We start from the raw sequence: 14,793 nt of genomic DNA, 5'->3' as shown, positions 1-14,793 counted from the left end.
TTGGTATTGTTTGTGTACGTTAGTGGTGTCATCTGGAGAGATATTAAATATGTCTGTCCTTAAGCTTTCTAATGGCTTTCTTTTCATCACCGTCTGCCTTGTTAATCAGTTAAAGTACCCTCTGGATATTTACGCCTTTGAAGACGGAATTAAACACGATCAAATGCTTTGGGAGGAGTTTCAACATGATATCGAAGATCTTAAAAAAACATTTTCAGAAGATTTTCACTCCAAACACGAGGACAAACATAACCATTTTGCCAAAAGATTTGTTCTTACATTCAGATGGAGTTGGTCTGTCCAGTTACCGATGACTTTATATTCAGCTGTGCGGTTTCTGATCTGATACTGGTAAATCTCATAGCGCCCAGGGGCATCCCCATTTTCGTTGAAGAGTACTGGGTTGCCAGCTATGCCTGAAATGAGACAATGGTAATTATCATTCCCATTTACTGCATATCACTGAGGTAGTCTCTGTGAAAGAAAGCTAATGTGCTGCAGGAGTCATTAATCTGTTACATTAGAACATTACATCTGCAAATGTGAAATCTTCAATAGAGGAAACAATGACATTTCCTTTGGAGACATCAGTCATAAGAGACCAACAATTTACACAGACCTTTTTATGATGTGACTGTGGATCTATCCTGGTTTATCTGTTCAGATTCCGCTTTTTTTCTCTCAGATCACATCCATACATGTTTTCAGGGATGCAGATTGTGAACGAATATCTTTTTGGTATGACATCAGTGACAGATGCGTTACATAACTTTCCGACCTTAAAATTCTGCTTTTCCGGACTTGTTTGATGGGAAAGCGACACCTCTCATGTGCATTTCTGGAGCTGCCGCTACCCAGCAGCATTCCGAGGCTGAGAAACCACACCATGCTAGTTTTTCATCCGGGACAATGTAATACTGCAGCTTCCACTTTATTCACAGCCTCACACGCCAGCAAATGTATATAAACACACCAGCTGTTTTTTAAGTGCACATCGTAGCTGATTCAGTAAAGAAACACAAGAAAACATTATTTGAGGAAGAGAGGAAAAGAAAAAAAAAACAGCACAAGAGATCATACAAGATGAGACCATTTTACTCGCTCACAGTACACAGTACTTACTCACAGTAAGACTGAAGATGCATGTCGAATTAGCCGCTGACAAGCAGCGAATCACTGAGAAAATTGCAGAGGTTCTGTAGTGCATCTTTAAATGCAACCTCTAACTAGACTTTTCACTAAATGTGCTATTACACCCCCACAATACTGAGGAGTGTAGGTGTCAGACAACACTCCCACAATCCACAACACACTGCCAACACGGCCAGTTTATATTAGATCCTTTAGTTGTAGCAGCATTATGACAGGATGGATGTTGTAAATAGGCTCATTTGATATCTCATTGAAGGGAACACGACTTTGATGTGATTGTTGTCAAAAACATTTCCAGCTGTTGAGTAGAAGAGACCGGACAGTGGAAAAATTAACTGCGACTGTTTAAGTCATTGGGTTTTAAAAATATAATAAGACAAGTTCATAGACCAATAGCTGTCCACTTAGACCAGTGGTTTCGAACCTATTTTTCTTGAGAACCCCCTTCATGCACATATTAAAAGGCCATGGACTCCCTGTCCCGCTCTGTGCTGGCTGAGCATTGTCCTTTGATGGAGCCAGAGTTAAATCAGCATAGAGACTTACATTTCTTTTAAATTAGGACCAATGTGTGGACAATAATCACTATGGCTCTAATGTTCAAAGCCTCAGGGACTCCCTCTGCTCTTTAAGGGACCCTAGGTCGGGAGCCACTGACTTTGACCTTTTGTGTTACCTGTCACTGAGTCACAGGGGAGGAATGGGGAGGTTTTTTTGCATTATCAAAAAGTTCAAATTTTTTATCCCAGTTATGAGACTGGATCCATCTAACAAAGGATTAGACCTTGTTTTCACCTCAGTTTCATCAAGCAATCTTTTACTTTAGTTAAAGGCTGCATTTGCTTGTGGAAGTGTGCAGATCCAGCTGACCTGGCCTTAACGGCTAGTCTCCACTAGAAAACAGGATGGGACTTTGTGCTCTCAACACTCTCTAAAAACTTACATAGCAACAGCAAATGTTTAACAGCTGAACTAAGGATGGACAGCCAAACTTTCCTGATGTCAGCAGTTTATGTATACTTTTTATCAAGCTGTCTTTAACAGTTTACTCCAAATTATCATCAAAAACAATGCACAATCCCAGAAAACTACTATATAACAAGGTATATGGAAGTGTTTCAACAAATGCACACCAAAGATTTTCCTCTAAGCTCAATGTTAGAGATTTGAGTATTTGACTTTAATAAATCAGCTTAGAGGAAAAATGAGGGAACTTCTGCAAACCCCATTTGGGCAGTCATTGTCTCCCAAACACAATGAACATCCCAGTTAAGAACATTAGATAAACATGTCCAATTGCATCTGATGTATTTCTGCTCATGTGCATTGTTTCTCTTGCTCTTTGTTTCGACCCTGGAGGATGCTGTGCCGTAATCCACATTGCGATGAATCAGCCCTGATGGATTACAGTATTACTGTTTTGCTCAGCCATGCCTGTGTGACAATACCACCAGCAACACAAAACAGCCAGTGATCATGGGAGGATTACAGTGCATTTATCATGCAGAGAGGTGACGTGGTTATATAAACACGGTGAGCACATCAGCAATGTTGGTCAACCGTTACGCTGTCTATCAAAGATCTTAATCTTGCTGAGCTTCTTTGTCTCTAGTGCCTAAAACATTAAAGAGGTTTTTGAGAAGTCTCTTGTCACCATCACATGGTAATGCCTTAAAGTCTTTCAATCAACCCGTTTGCTCAAGTACTAACATGGAAATCACTGAAACCAGAGGGAAACATACTTAGTATGCGAGCTGGAATACTGGGTATTCCCTCTTTGTTTTTTTAAACCCTTGAGTTTAACATTTTTTCTCTGGTATAACATAGTAGCCCTTTTACATAAGTTACAAAAAAATCACATCAAGCAATAATATTATAAAAAATCTACAAAAGCTTATCTTGGCATATTTTACAGGTCTTTTATTTTAGGCGTTAATTTTAAGGCAGAAAAGTATTTTGTCATATTACATCTATTGTGGTAGGTCTTATAGTGAGAGTATACAAAATTATAGTCTTACTTCTCTATTCTTGCTTACAAAATAAAACATTAAAGTGGAACTATTATGTGCCTTTCAGGCTAATTTATTTTTTATTTCTGAGCCCAGAAGGGCTGGGATTGATCGAGTTATTGTCACAAATGGCTTTATTTACTTCAGACCGACCCTCTCCGTAGGCTATCAGATCAGCCTGTGGGCAAGACGAGTGGATTGAGACTCCTCCGCATTAAGCCCCGCCTCCTGCCTGATATAAGTTGCCACTGATTGGTCAGCTGCCACTGCACTACATCGGGAGCGCGCACCGCAACTGCTTTCGCCGTCGTTGTAACATCTCATAAACAGAAGGATTAGGCTAATATGAACTCAATAAAAAAACAAAATACAATGTCAACACATAGCACACAGCCCTACATGTTGGAACCTGAATCAGACCCTGAAAACGAAGTGGAAAACAGCAACCCACAGCAACGAATGCAGCAGAATGTCTCTCTTTAGTAAACTCACCAGCCATCGTTGGAAATAACTTTATCCAACGTTTTCCACCTGCCTGATGTATTTGTACATGCCCTTGTTAACCAGTAGAAGGTAACCAATCACCGAACCTTATCCCCCGGGACGCCACAAGGATTTCGAAGTAGAAAAACTCTCTAAAACGACGCGTTTTTCGTCGCCATGGAAACCTAGCGGAGAGAGTGCTGGAACTCAAAATCAAACTCAAACATGTGTTTAGGTGATAAAAAGAACAGTGCCGTTCACATATCTGATGAGGATTCAACACTGTAACACTGTAGAAAGCTCAGAAAACTCCAAATACCATAATAGCACCCCTTTAACGGACTGCAGGAAAATACAAATGAAGGTACCTGCAATTTTTTCAAAGAGGGCTGTAGTAATGAAAGTGCTGTAGTTTGGGGGCAGAATGTTTGTTGCTTAAGAGCAATAGCAAAATCATTTCCACTCATTGAATTCATACATGTAGACCAGCTTTGCAGCAGTCATAATTCTAAAAAGTTTGCAATATTTTGAAAATGACAGAGAGATCACTCCTGGGGAAATCATCATTCTGACAATGAGCAGATACAACTAAAATATTCTGCGGTAAAATTCCTTCAGGCTTCCTGTGGGGGCAAAGGAGATGATGATGGTAACTTGTAAATTATACTGTTGCACTCTTAAATAACTCCAATCATACTTTTGAGCATAACGACATCATACATATCTGAGTCAGAAGTAGCACAATTGGTACATTTTCCAGTGAACCTGTGATATTTGCTCTAATTATATTTTAAAGCCAAACATGAACCCAGTACGGATATCTGTAAGAAGTTTTACTTTCTGCTTGAGCATCAGAGGTTTCCCTTTTAAGGGTTTGGAGCAACCTTGACCTTTAGCTTCAGCCGACCCATATGCCGTGTTAAACTTGGCCACAATAATAAAACATTTATAAGAAAAGTATAGAGAATAATTCCAAATCTTTTGCAACTATGTTGACAAGATAATCAAAGTGCCACCTTGAGAAGCATTGGTGGATAGTCATTAATGGCATCAGGAACTATAATGTTAACCAGTTTGCTATGAAAAGATCTCATAAGTGTGACTTTGAGAATACTGGATAAATAAGCTACTTCTGCAAAGACATTTTTTATTCTTCATGTACCTTTTTTCACAGTGTTAGGAAATTGGTAATATTTCAGGTGAATATGTATTATTTTAACAAGCCAACAACAATTACACAAAAACATGCCATGGACCCTGGGTCAGCCACAGTTTTAATGGGGCTGTGCAAATGTAAGAAACACACTGCAAATGTAAGAAATCTAATCATTTGCATTATTTTTAGATGGCTTATATCACATCAGTGTAATTCTGACTGTGGTTTTTAACAATACTGGGTTTGAAATTGCGGAAAAGTGGTCAAATATTAATTTGCAGTTCTTAATTTTGAGAGTGATGTGCAGCATATTGAGGATATTGTCATGATGTGGTGGTTTGTGTTTTTCCTTAGCTCAGGTTTCCTGTTTTATTTTGTAGTTTTTCCTGTTTGGTTCCCTTGTTTGTTGTTTAGCTTTATTGATTTCCTGTTCATTGAGTTCACCTGGTCTTGTTTCAGTTCATTCCGTAAACTTGTTTCTTGTTTGGTTCCCCAGTGTATTTATACCCCTCAGTTTTAGTTCTTGGTTGCTGGATCATTTTGTTGTTAGTTTGTTTGTTGTAGTCCCCGGAGATCCTTGGTTAAAATAAATCTACTAAAATCTGCATCCCTGTTCCCTCATCTCTGCGTTTGGGTCCACACTTTCACCTTCCTCGCTGCCACCCCCTTGACAGCTATTTGCAAAGGCATGAAAGACTCAGGTAGCGATCCACAGCGGGATCATTAAAGTAATGTAAAAACTTAGTGTGCAATGCCATTTTCATTCATACTATTCTTTTGTCATTTCATTATTCTTTTGTCATTCTTCTTTTTTTCTTTTTAAATCTGTCTTGTAGTACGTAATACATTGTACAAAAAAGTCCCCTCACAAGTAGGAGGTGTAATTAGCTTTAAAGGGGTCTCTAACTGATACTGCCCAACTCCCGCTCGGGTCACATATGTGTGTCCTGAAGTTTACTGTCTCTCTTTCCTTTGTTTGCTCTTACAGAAACATTGAGGTTAATGGAGTGCATGTGATTACATGTAATATTTAATGATTGCAACCCTAACACTCGCTTCTGTTGCTGTATACAAGTCTCCGTAATTGCTGGGGTATAATTATTAATCTAACCTGTGCTTGTTCTGCATTGATGCACAACCAAAACACCTTGGTGATTGGCAACATCAGGACAGCTGGCCATTAACTCGTAATGACCTGCATGCTTAATTTAGTTGTGCTCCACTTTAGTAGTTACATGTGCCCAATATCTGCCCCAAACAACTTCAAAAATCTACTGATTTGCATCAAATTTAATCAAAATTAATGAGATGTACATGTGGTCACAAAAGAGTATAAAGTATGACCTCTTTAAGTTTTAGGACATAATAAAAAATACCACAAAAATTACTACGGAAGCTGTGAATTTTTTTTTTTTTTTCTTCCTATAACGTTTAAATTGTTTCTATTTTAAAAAGCAGTGATAAATAAGACTTTTTCTGACAACTTTTGTCTCTAACAATTACAAATACTGTAAAGTAAGTAAAACGTGTTCAAAAGGTTTTTACTTTTAATATAGACTTTATCTGAAAATATGTTCACTTAGACAATTGTTTTATTAACCAAATATGTTGTAGCCTTGCTTCTTAAAAGTTGCTTTATCCTTTTCAGTATTCATGCAAGTTTTACTTTCAAAAGAAAACATCAAACTGTCAGTTAAATTTGCCCAAGTTTGAATAAAATACCTTTATTTTTCTCATGAAACATCAGTCGCTCCCTTTTAATATGTACAGTTCTTTATTCCTACCCTCCCATTAAAGAAGGAAAAAAAAACAACTGCCTGTCAAATAAGCTGAAATTGACTAAAGTAAATAAAATAAAAAAAAAATATGAAAATTGTCCCGTTAGTTTTTCATTCTGGTTCAATAGAAATACTTTTTTTTTTATAAGCAAACAAATATGATTAAATAATATACATTACATCACTCATAAACTAGTATTCTGTTGAAAATCCTTTGATGTTTTCACTACAGGCAAGTGTTTTCTGTACCTCTCAATCAGACTTCTGCACCGGTTCAGAAATCAGTCATTTTTCCCACTGTTCTTTAGAAAAGTGCTCTAATTTGTCCAGCACAGATTTGTTTGTTTTGTGTTTTCTTCAACTCAAATAAATGTAAAAACAGTGTCTTACATAACTAAATTATAATTTAGCAAATTTTTAGTGACTGCTCTTTTTTTTGTCTCCAGTTATTTGAGTGACTTTTGAAAATTCAGCCTTTTCTTTAATGAAAGGATATGCATAAATTTGAGTATGACTTTTTGTACAGATACTGTCCATTTAAATAAAAGGGACATATCTCTCTTATGTCATATTTTACCATTTATTTAATTTTGTTTTTTTATCGACAAAATTTGTTTAGTCTACATAACAGTCCCTTAAAGGAAAGCTATCAGCACACGACTAAATAAACTGTAAGATGACACTGAAAGTGTGCTGCAAACTCAACTCGGTGACAATCTTTAACTAAATCTTTTTCAAGCTGCTTTTAAGAGACATTTTATCTGATCATCAATCTTAAAATCAGGTACATTCTTTACCAGTTTATCTTTCCAACTTAATAATAAGCAAAAATGCAGGAAAAAAATGTGGGAAAAAAAATGGTTTCATGTTACATTTAGTTGAGGTCAGTCAGTCTAAAGCTCACATATTTCCACCATCACATGCCGCAAGGTCATGCTGTGAGACACCGTCATTGTTCTTTTACCTGCTGGCATCCAATGAGCTGAGAAGGTGCTGACTTGTGTGTACAACAGGATTTGAGATAGTGCTTTGAGATGACAGAAAAGATAGTAGACTGTCTACCGGTATTCTCATGTTAGATACAGACAGGATATTGTGAGCAACAGGGCTATGTGTAATTCCTGCAAAGAAAAAAGTGGCATATTGCATTATGCATAAAAATGTCAAGTGAAATTATCTTCTGAGCAGCACAGGCATGAAGACAGAACATCCTTAGAAAGAGAAGGGGAGGGAGGTGTGAAAGAAAGATTTCCTTTGTTCCACACACCATAACTACTGTTCCTGGTGAGAATGACAGAGGACAGGCCACTGCTTCTGGTCCATGATGGAACAAAAACGCCTCCACTGTTTTGACTGCTGGCGACACAAGACACGGCACAAAGTTTCATTCGTTTGTGGTCCAATGAAATCTCAACGACTGTTAGATGTCAAGTGCAGAGGAGGGAACAGGAATGAAGGAGCTCTGCACAGTGCTAGTCTGAAGGTGTTTAATTTTGCCACTCAGGCAGCAAAACCTCCAACTGCTGCTTGTTGAACCAAAAACGAATATGTGAAAACTAGGAATTGATAACTGAAAAATACAGCTATATCTATATCTATATGGAAAACAGGGTAGAAAAATATTTAATGTCTTTAAAAAAAAGAAGAAGAATTAAAATTAAAATAGTCCTTTGGTCAGATTAAAGATCATGTTTCCTGAAAGATTACCCGTCATCAGCTTGCTTGCCTTTGACAATCTGCTGCTGAGAAAACTTGCATTTATTTATCTGTTAACACGTGCTGAAGAATTATGTAAAGTCTTGAGAAGCTTATTTTACCTTTGCCATTAGTTTCAACATTTGCAGTGTGAGACGATCCATTTGTAATGGAAACGGCCTGACAGGCAGTTTCAGGAAGATATGGGATGGTTTTTTTTTTGTTTTTTTGGAGATGTCTGCTAAAATGCTGACAATAAACAATAGATTTTTGCTGGCTGGACCTTAAAGATGATTTATAACAAAAAAATTGGCCCACTTCTGCAAATATTTTGGTCGATTGCTTATTTGTTATAAAAAATAGGACAACTGCTGTGTGCTTCCCAATGTGGAACAGACAATTATCACAGCATAGATAAATATCGTCTCAGAAAATCACACAACAAATCCGCTCTCAGCAGTCAGGCTGTTTTATGTATCTGGACAGATTCAATATACAGCTGTGAGCTGATGCAATTAGATGAGGTGTGGTGTAAACCCACAGCAACTCCTCTAGTCAGATTGTGTGAATACAGTCTGGTAAGAATAAAAGTCAGGCCAGAAGTGTCTGCCACACAGCAGACTTACGGCTCTGGATGGAAGCTAAAAGTGTTTCCGAAGAGAATCACACAATTCTCAGTATTCAAAGAAATAAATATAACATCTGCTGATCTATATAACTGATGTAGATTCACTTGTAGGCACTTTTTTTTTTTTTTTTTTTTTTTTTTTTTTTTACTATTACATGAGATAAGTAATAATAAAATTAGTTACAAATTGTTGCTTTCAAAATGGCTGAATTATTTGTTTTATTTGGTATAAATATGAACAAATTTCTTCTAGAATAATTTCAGCATTGCTGCCATGTGAAGCAAAGCAGTTGCTTATAAAATAGCAGCTCAGCAGAGTATATTAAAACCCAGTACACACTGATTATCTGAGCATGTTTGAGATGAAGTGAAGGTAAAAGCTGACTGATGGTAGATCATGCGAACCGCTGACCCTAACATACAACATGTTGTGAAGAGCGGCCCACCAGTTGTTTTTCTCCACCATGCACTTGTATTCGGAGCAGCTCAGCAGGTGCAGGAGGGGGGGCTTAAGAGCATCTTAACAGCTGTTGTTGAAGAAAACGATTTACTCTTTCCAAGCTGTGTTTTAGCAAGTCAAAAGCTTCTTATCAGCAGCTTATCAAGCCAAAGCGAAACACCTCAAGTTATGCTCAATAAAGACGTACAAAGCTCTTGTGTTGTGAGCTGAAGTGTATATACATAGCCTTGCCTAAAATGTTTTTATTTTCTGCTGCAGAGGGCAGATATCGCTGTAGTAATCCCTGTTAACTGCTTTAGGTAAAATAATGGATAATCAACCGAATAGCATCATGCTCTTATCTTTAGATTTTTTAATGAGAAAACAAGGACTCAAAAAAAAAGTTTCTTTTTCCTTTTTTTATTCAAACATGTATTTATGTTGCTGGACATGTTGACAATCTGGACTCAGTGTCAAGTGTAGAAGAAGGAATGTTTCTCCCAGATGTAATAAAATGTCTCTTAAGCAACTCCTGAATTTCAGGCTTGAACAGCAAGTTGGACTGCAGAAAACAGATGATCCCTGTAAAAGCAGCAAAGCAGATACAAGATCCAGAGGAACGATGTGTCTAGGGGACAATGATTTGTTAGATTGTGGCTGGCTCTAACAGACAACATGGGTTATTTATCTATTTACTTGAGAAAAGAAGAAGGAAAACTGAACATTGCTGATGTATGACAGGGTTTATTAACAAAATAAAATGTCTTTCATCTTTAGACATAAAAAACGGCCAAAATACTCCATTTTTTTCCTTAAGGAAATTATTAACTTCTACCTTTTTAGATGTGAATTAAACACATATTGACATTGTGTAATAAGTAGATATTAGTATGACAAATTAGCTTGAAGAGCAGAAGTTCAAATGAATAATTTATCTGTGCAAACACTGCACACTCCAGTGTCTATGAAAGAATTTTAATTGTCTTGGGTCTCACAGCTTTATAAAAGGCAATGTGTATATAATGAAACTCTGGATCATTTCTCTTTGTATGAAAGCAGTCAATTAATGAAATGCCAGTCATGAGTGTGAACTTGACTGATAAATGGGTATAATGTAATGCTGCATGAAGGACTGGAAAATAGGTCAAATAATCAAGGACACAAAGTCAGTTAAGTGGTGAGTTGGTAATACATGAAGTGTGGCAAAAATGTTCGTAGGAGGGTTTACAAAACTGTATGCTGGGGAAAAAATAAAAGAAATCCAATATCACCAAGGTAAAGTAATTAAGTTCCCTTAACCTCACCAAAACAGTGCTAGCTTTACAAAGCACAACATTTTTTTAATACTGTGAGCAAAATTCAATTTTTCTGTGTGCAGTCTTTTCAGTGTAGAATACTCGAAAAAGCAAAATACTGAATAAGTCCTCTTTATATTGTTTGATTTTTTTTTTCCCAATTGAGGTCAAACCATGGTGTTAAAGGTTTGGACAGTGCGGTTTAATGAATATCAACCTGCTAGATTCCTCTGAACACCTGATCACATGTGCTATGTTAGAAACCAGTGTATTACTGGTTCCAACATAGTCAGTCTTCTGTAGTAAAATGCCACAGAAACGGGTCAAGAGGGTAATTTATGCACAAGCACAATAATGTTGATTTGCCAGTGGGTTAATAGAAATCATTTTACATGTAAAAGAGATTTTTGCAAAATAATAACTATGTGTAGGATAATTAAAAATGGATCAAGTAATTATCCAGACTTTGTCAATAAGTTATGGTCCAACAACAGATGTTTGAGGCCACAATTTGTTTCAGGAATTCTGTTGCCACAAAATTAAAATTGGATTTAAATTTGGACAGGAAATGTTTTGTGTCTTTCTATGCACACGGGGAAATTTGATGAGCAGTGTATGCATGATGCTGTTGGGCAGCCAGAGCTTCAGGAATGTACCAGAAGCACAGTTTTCCTCTTAGAATTATGAAGTGCTACTTTAAAATCACCAAATTCTGCATTTGAAACAAAAGTATAATAAATCTTTACTTTCAAAATGTTTGTCATTTAAAAAGAATAAAATGTTTTAAAAAAAAACAAAAGAAACAAAGCATCTCTGAACAAAATTTTTATATTATTCAACTTGGGCCACAATCCTTTTTATTGAGAGAAAACCTACAAGCTTTTTTATTTAACATTCTGAGCATTGCAACTTATAATATAGTTGTGTGATTTGATCATTAAAAAAAAAAAAAAAAAAAAAAAAACTTGAAAAAAATGAGCCTTTGCCCTTCTGCTTCATGTGAGGTTTGTCTTTTCTCTAACTTCATGTTAGGACATCTAAGTGACACAGTTTAACAGGTGTACCGCCACAGTCAACCTCCCCACCTGCCACTGTCTGCCGGCCACATGACAGAAAAAGCAGGATCCCACTTGGAACTTGCCTCACCGGGTGATTGCTAATTAAACATTGAAGGGTTAACTTTGTAAACTTAGTTTTGAACAAAGTACTGTAATGTCAGGTTGTTGGTTGTCTTCCACTTTGGTTCATACTGAAATATCTCCACAACTTTTTTGATGTGTTGCCATGAATTAAGCTTTAAACAGATGCCAGAGGAAATATCTTAATCTCAACTATCTGATTTTTCCTAAAGCACCAAAACAAGGTTGACATTTTTTAATATATTGGCATGAAATTCAGTAGTGACATTCATGGTCGCCAAAAACAACTTTTTATCCTCTGACTTTTCATCTGGCACCGTCACAGTGTCAAGATTTAAGGAGAAAGATACAGTTAGTCTGACTGAACAGCATCAGCCTCAGCTATAATAATTGGCAATAATATCATGTTGAAGGAGATGTGAGCAGGATTAATAGCTTTTTGGGTTGAAACCAAAACAAGAGACTGCAAAGCAGAAGTCCGAGTTCAAACGCAAATGAACTCTGGAGTGGCTCGTTACTGGAGGGGTTGTGATCCCTCGCAAGTACAAAGTCAACGCCATCTACATGAACTCTACAGCTCCTAACATGCAGACGGTTAGCACATCATAACACTCAGCAAAAGCTCCCTTTTTCCTGCTCAGTTGTCTGAAGGAAGCAGATCCTGTTTCACACTGTGTTAGATGTAATAGATCTGTTTCAAGGCATGTCTTCAAAGTGCATTTGTCCTTCTGTTGGAATAGTTTTGCCTCAAACGTTTGCCCCAATTATGATCATAATTAAAAACAAATTCCAACTCTCAAACATAAAAATACTGCACAGCACACAAGTCCTTCATTTGACCTTTGAAAGAGGATTCTCACGTGGTCTGCAGTGATACCTTCTGGTTTGCTGGTTTTGTGAAAAGCTAATTAAAGTGGAATATGCCACAAGTTCTCTACTTTTTAAGTGATTTAGTGACAGAAATAAAACAACAACCAAATTATTTCTTTCCTCATCGAATAGAAATGAGCTTCCAGTAGAGTTGGTTTTAATGGGGGTAGTGATGGGCAAGAGGTGGACTTGTGAATGGAAGACTCAGACCCAGACCAGCAGCATGATGAACACTCTGAGCCATTGAGCAAGGCCCCTAACCCCCAACTGCTGTTGGGCACCATATCCATTCCTCCCAGTACGACTAGGATTGGTGAATTTAAGAGAGAAACATCTCATTTACAATGAATTAAGTATTAGTTCCATGATTTATTGTTTGATCTGTTTCTGTACCAAATGGATTTTTCTCTGTTTAATAGCAGCCATGTATTGCTACGTACGGTTTCTGACTTTGTATTTGGTTAATTCTTATTCTGAAACAGGTTTTTGTATTTTGCTTTTGGTACCTTGCAGTACAGTAGCCTTAAAAAAATTTCTTCTAACTGGTTTTGGATGTTTTTAAAGGTATGTTTTTATGAAAGTTCTTCAAATAGCCTTTACAATCTGCACTCTAATCAGAGAAAATATTACTAACCTGCAAAGTTTAGTCTTCGGATATGCTTGAGCAGATGGGTGCCATTGATGGGATCCATTTTGGCGCAGAGACCCACCTTCCCTGGGCAGAGCTCCTGGTGCATGTTATGCAAAGCATGAGCCATTGCATAGACTGCATCAATAACAAACTGCACCTTTCCCTCCTGCTCATAATGTGAATCTTTTCCTATTCGCTCCTGATCTGCAAGACAAAAACAGACATGAACATTAGAAGTGCAAAAATGGTCTTCTCATCGGTGACAAGCACTTAAATCATGTAGTGACTGAGCCTGGAATTATTATCCACAGACAGCAGTTGTTAAGGAAACGGAAAAGGATCCACTTCATATAATCAAGAAAATTTTCAATATATGTATTTAAGACTCAAGAGGACGACATGATTGCATCCAGTAAGAGGAATTATCTGCTCATGAGTTTGTCAATTACACTTGTTTGAAGCAGGTTGCCTATTTTGCTCAATGATTGCATTTCGGGATGGTATGATTTGTCCACTTTTACTCCGCATTACATTGACCTGATCACACACAGATTCAAACATTACTTCTATATGTGTATACTAAGTGCTCATCTAACACACATTCATACCCCTAAGAACACTTTTTGAAGCAGCATAGGGTTCAGGACACTACAGCATACACACTCTGGTGAAACCACTGCACAAATACAATCACCCAAGCAGGAATTTGTTCTGTCCAACATAATGACAGCTTCCTGCCATTTATAGCCAAACAAATTGATCTTGCTAGGAGAAGCTTTTTTGGCTCGCACCAAATCTTAGATGTTATTTGTTGTTTATTTATTTTTTTCTATTAGCTTATTATGGCAGAAATGATGAAAGAAAAGACAGAAAAAGGGAAAATGAAATAAACCTAAACAGAAAAAGCAGACAACCAGCTGCTACATCTGTAAAAGAAGACTGTAGACATCTTAAGGACAATCATAAGAAGCACCTGTGGGAAGAAAAACTGTAAAAACCCAAAACAACAACAAACACAACAATGAGAGAGAGAGAATGTGTGTGTGTGTGTGTGTGTGTGTGTGTGTGTGTGTGTGTGTGTGTGTGTAAGTGTAAGTGTGTGGCTGTGTGTATAAGTTGTGTTAAGTGATCACACACTAGAGGGAAAAACTGGCCTAGAAAGCCAACAATCAAAGTTCCGAACATGCTCTAGTGCCCCCCAGGGAAAAAATCCCAGAAACCATGACAACCCCGAACCCCATCATGCTACAATTATCCAATGAGGCTTTTACTTATTTTCTTTGATCCAGTTGGCAACTTTTTCTGTGGCCAGGCAACGCATATGCGAGCAGTCGCTTCAACATTGTAGATGTTGGACATTTGTGTGTAAGCTACTTGGAATGAGCGGAACCTTTTAAATGAAAGATGTTGTGTCAGTCTGAAAGGCCCAGAAGAAAATGCATTGCTCCTTTGTGAGTCCTATTTCTTCTGCACTGAATGGGTCTTGCCTCTGGCAATTAGCTAGAAGGTAAATATCTG

General features: G+C 37.3%; 1 protein-coding gene across 1 annotated transcript in view; it reads right to left on the bottom strand.

The window, feature by feature from the left end:
- The window catches only part of LOC306757276 (metabotropic glutamate receptor 4-like), a gene marked incomplete at its 5' end in the record, with an annotated part of 171,412 nt that overhangs the window by 22,285 nt on the left and 134,334 nt on the right, over nucleotides 1-14,793 (bottom strand). Inside the window, 2 exons of the mRNA XM_079242280.1 lie at nucleotides 280-416; nucleotides 13,279-13,479. Coding sequence (XP_079098406.1) covers nucleotides 280-416; nucleotides 13,279-13,479 — 338 coding nt within the window. The remainder of the gene's footprint in view (nucleotides 1-279; nucleotides 417-13,278; nucleotides 13,480-14,793) is intronic.

This window comes from Telmatherina bonti (genome assembly GCF_933228915.1).
Source record: "Telmatherina bonti genome assembly, chromosome: 6".
NCBI lineage: Eukaryota > Metazoa > Chordata > Actinopteri > Atheriniformes > Telmatherinidae > Telmatherina > Telmatherina bonti.
Note: the sequence above shows the minus strand (reverse complement) of the source record. Positions and strands in the feature narration are given on the sequence as shown.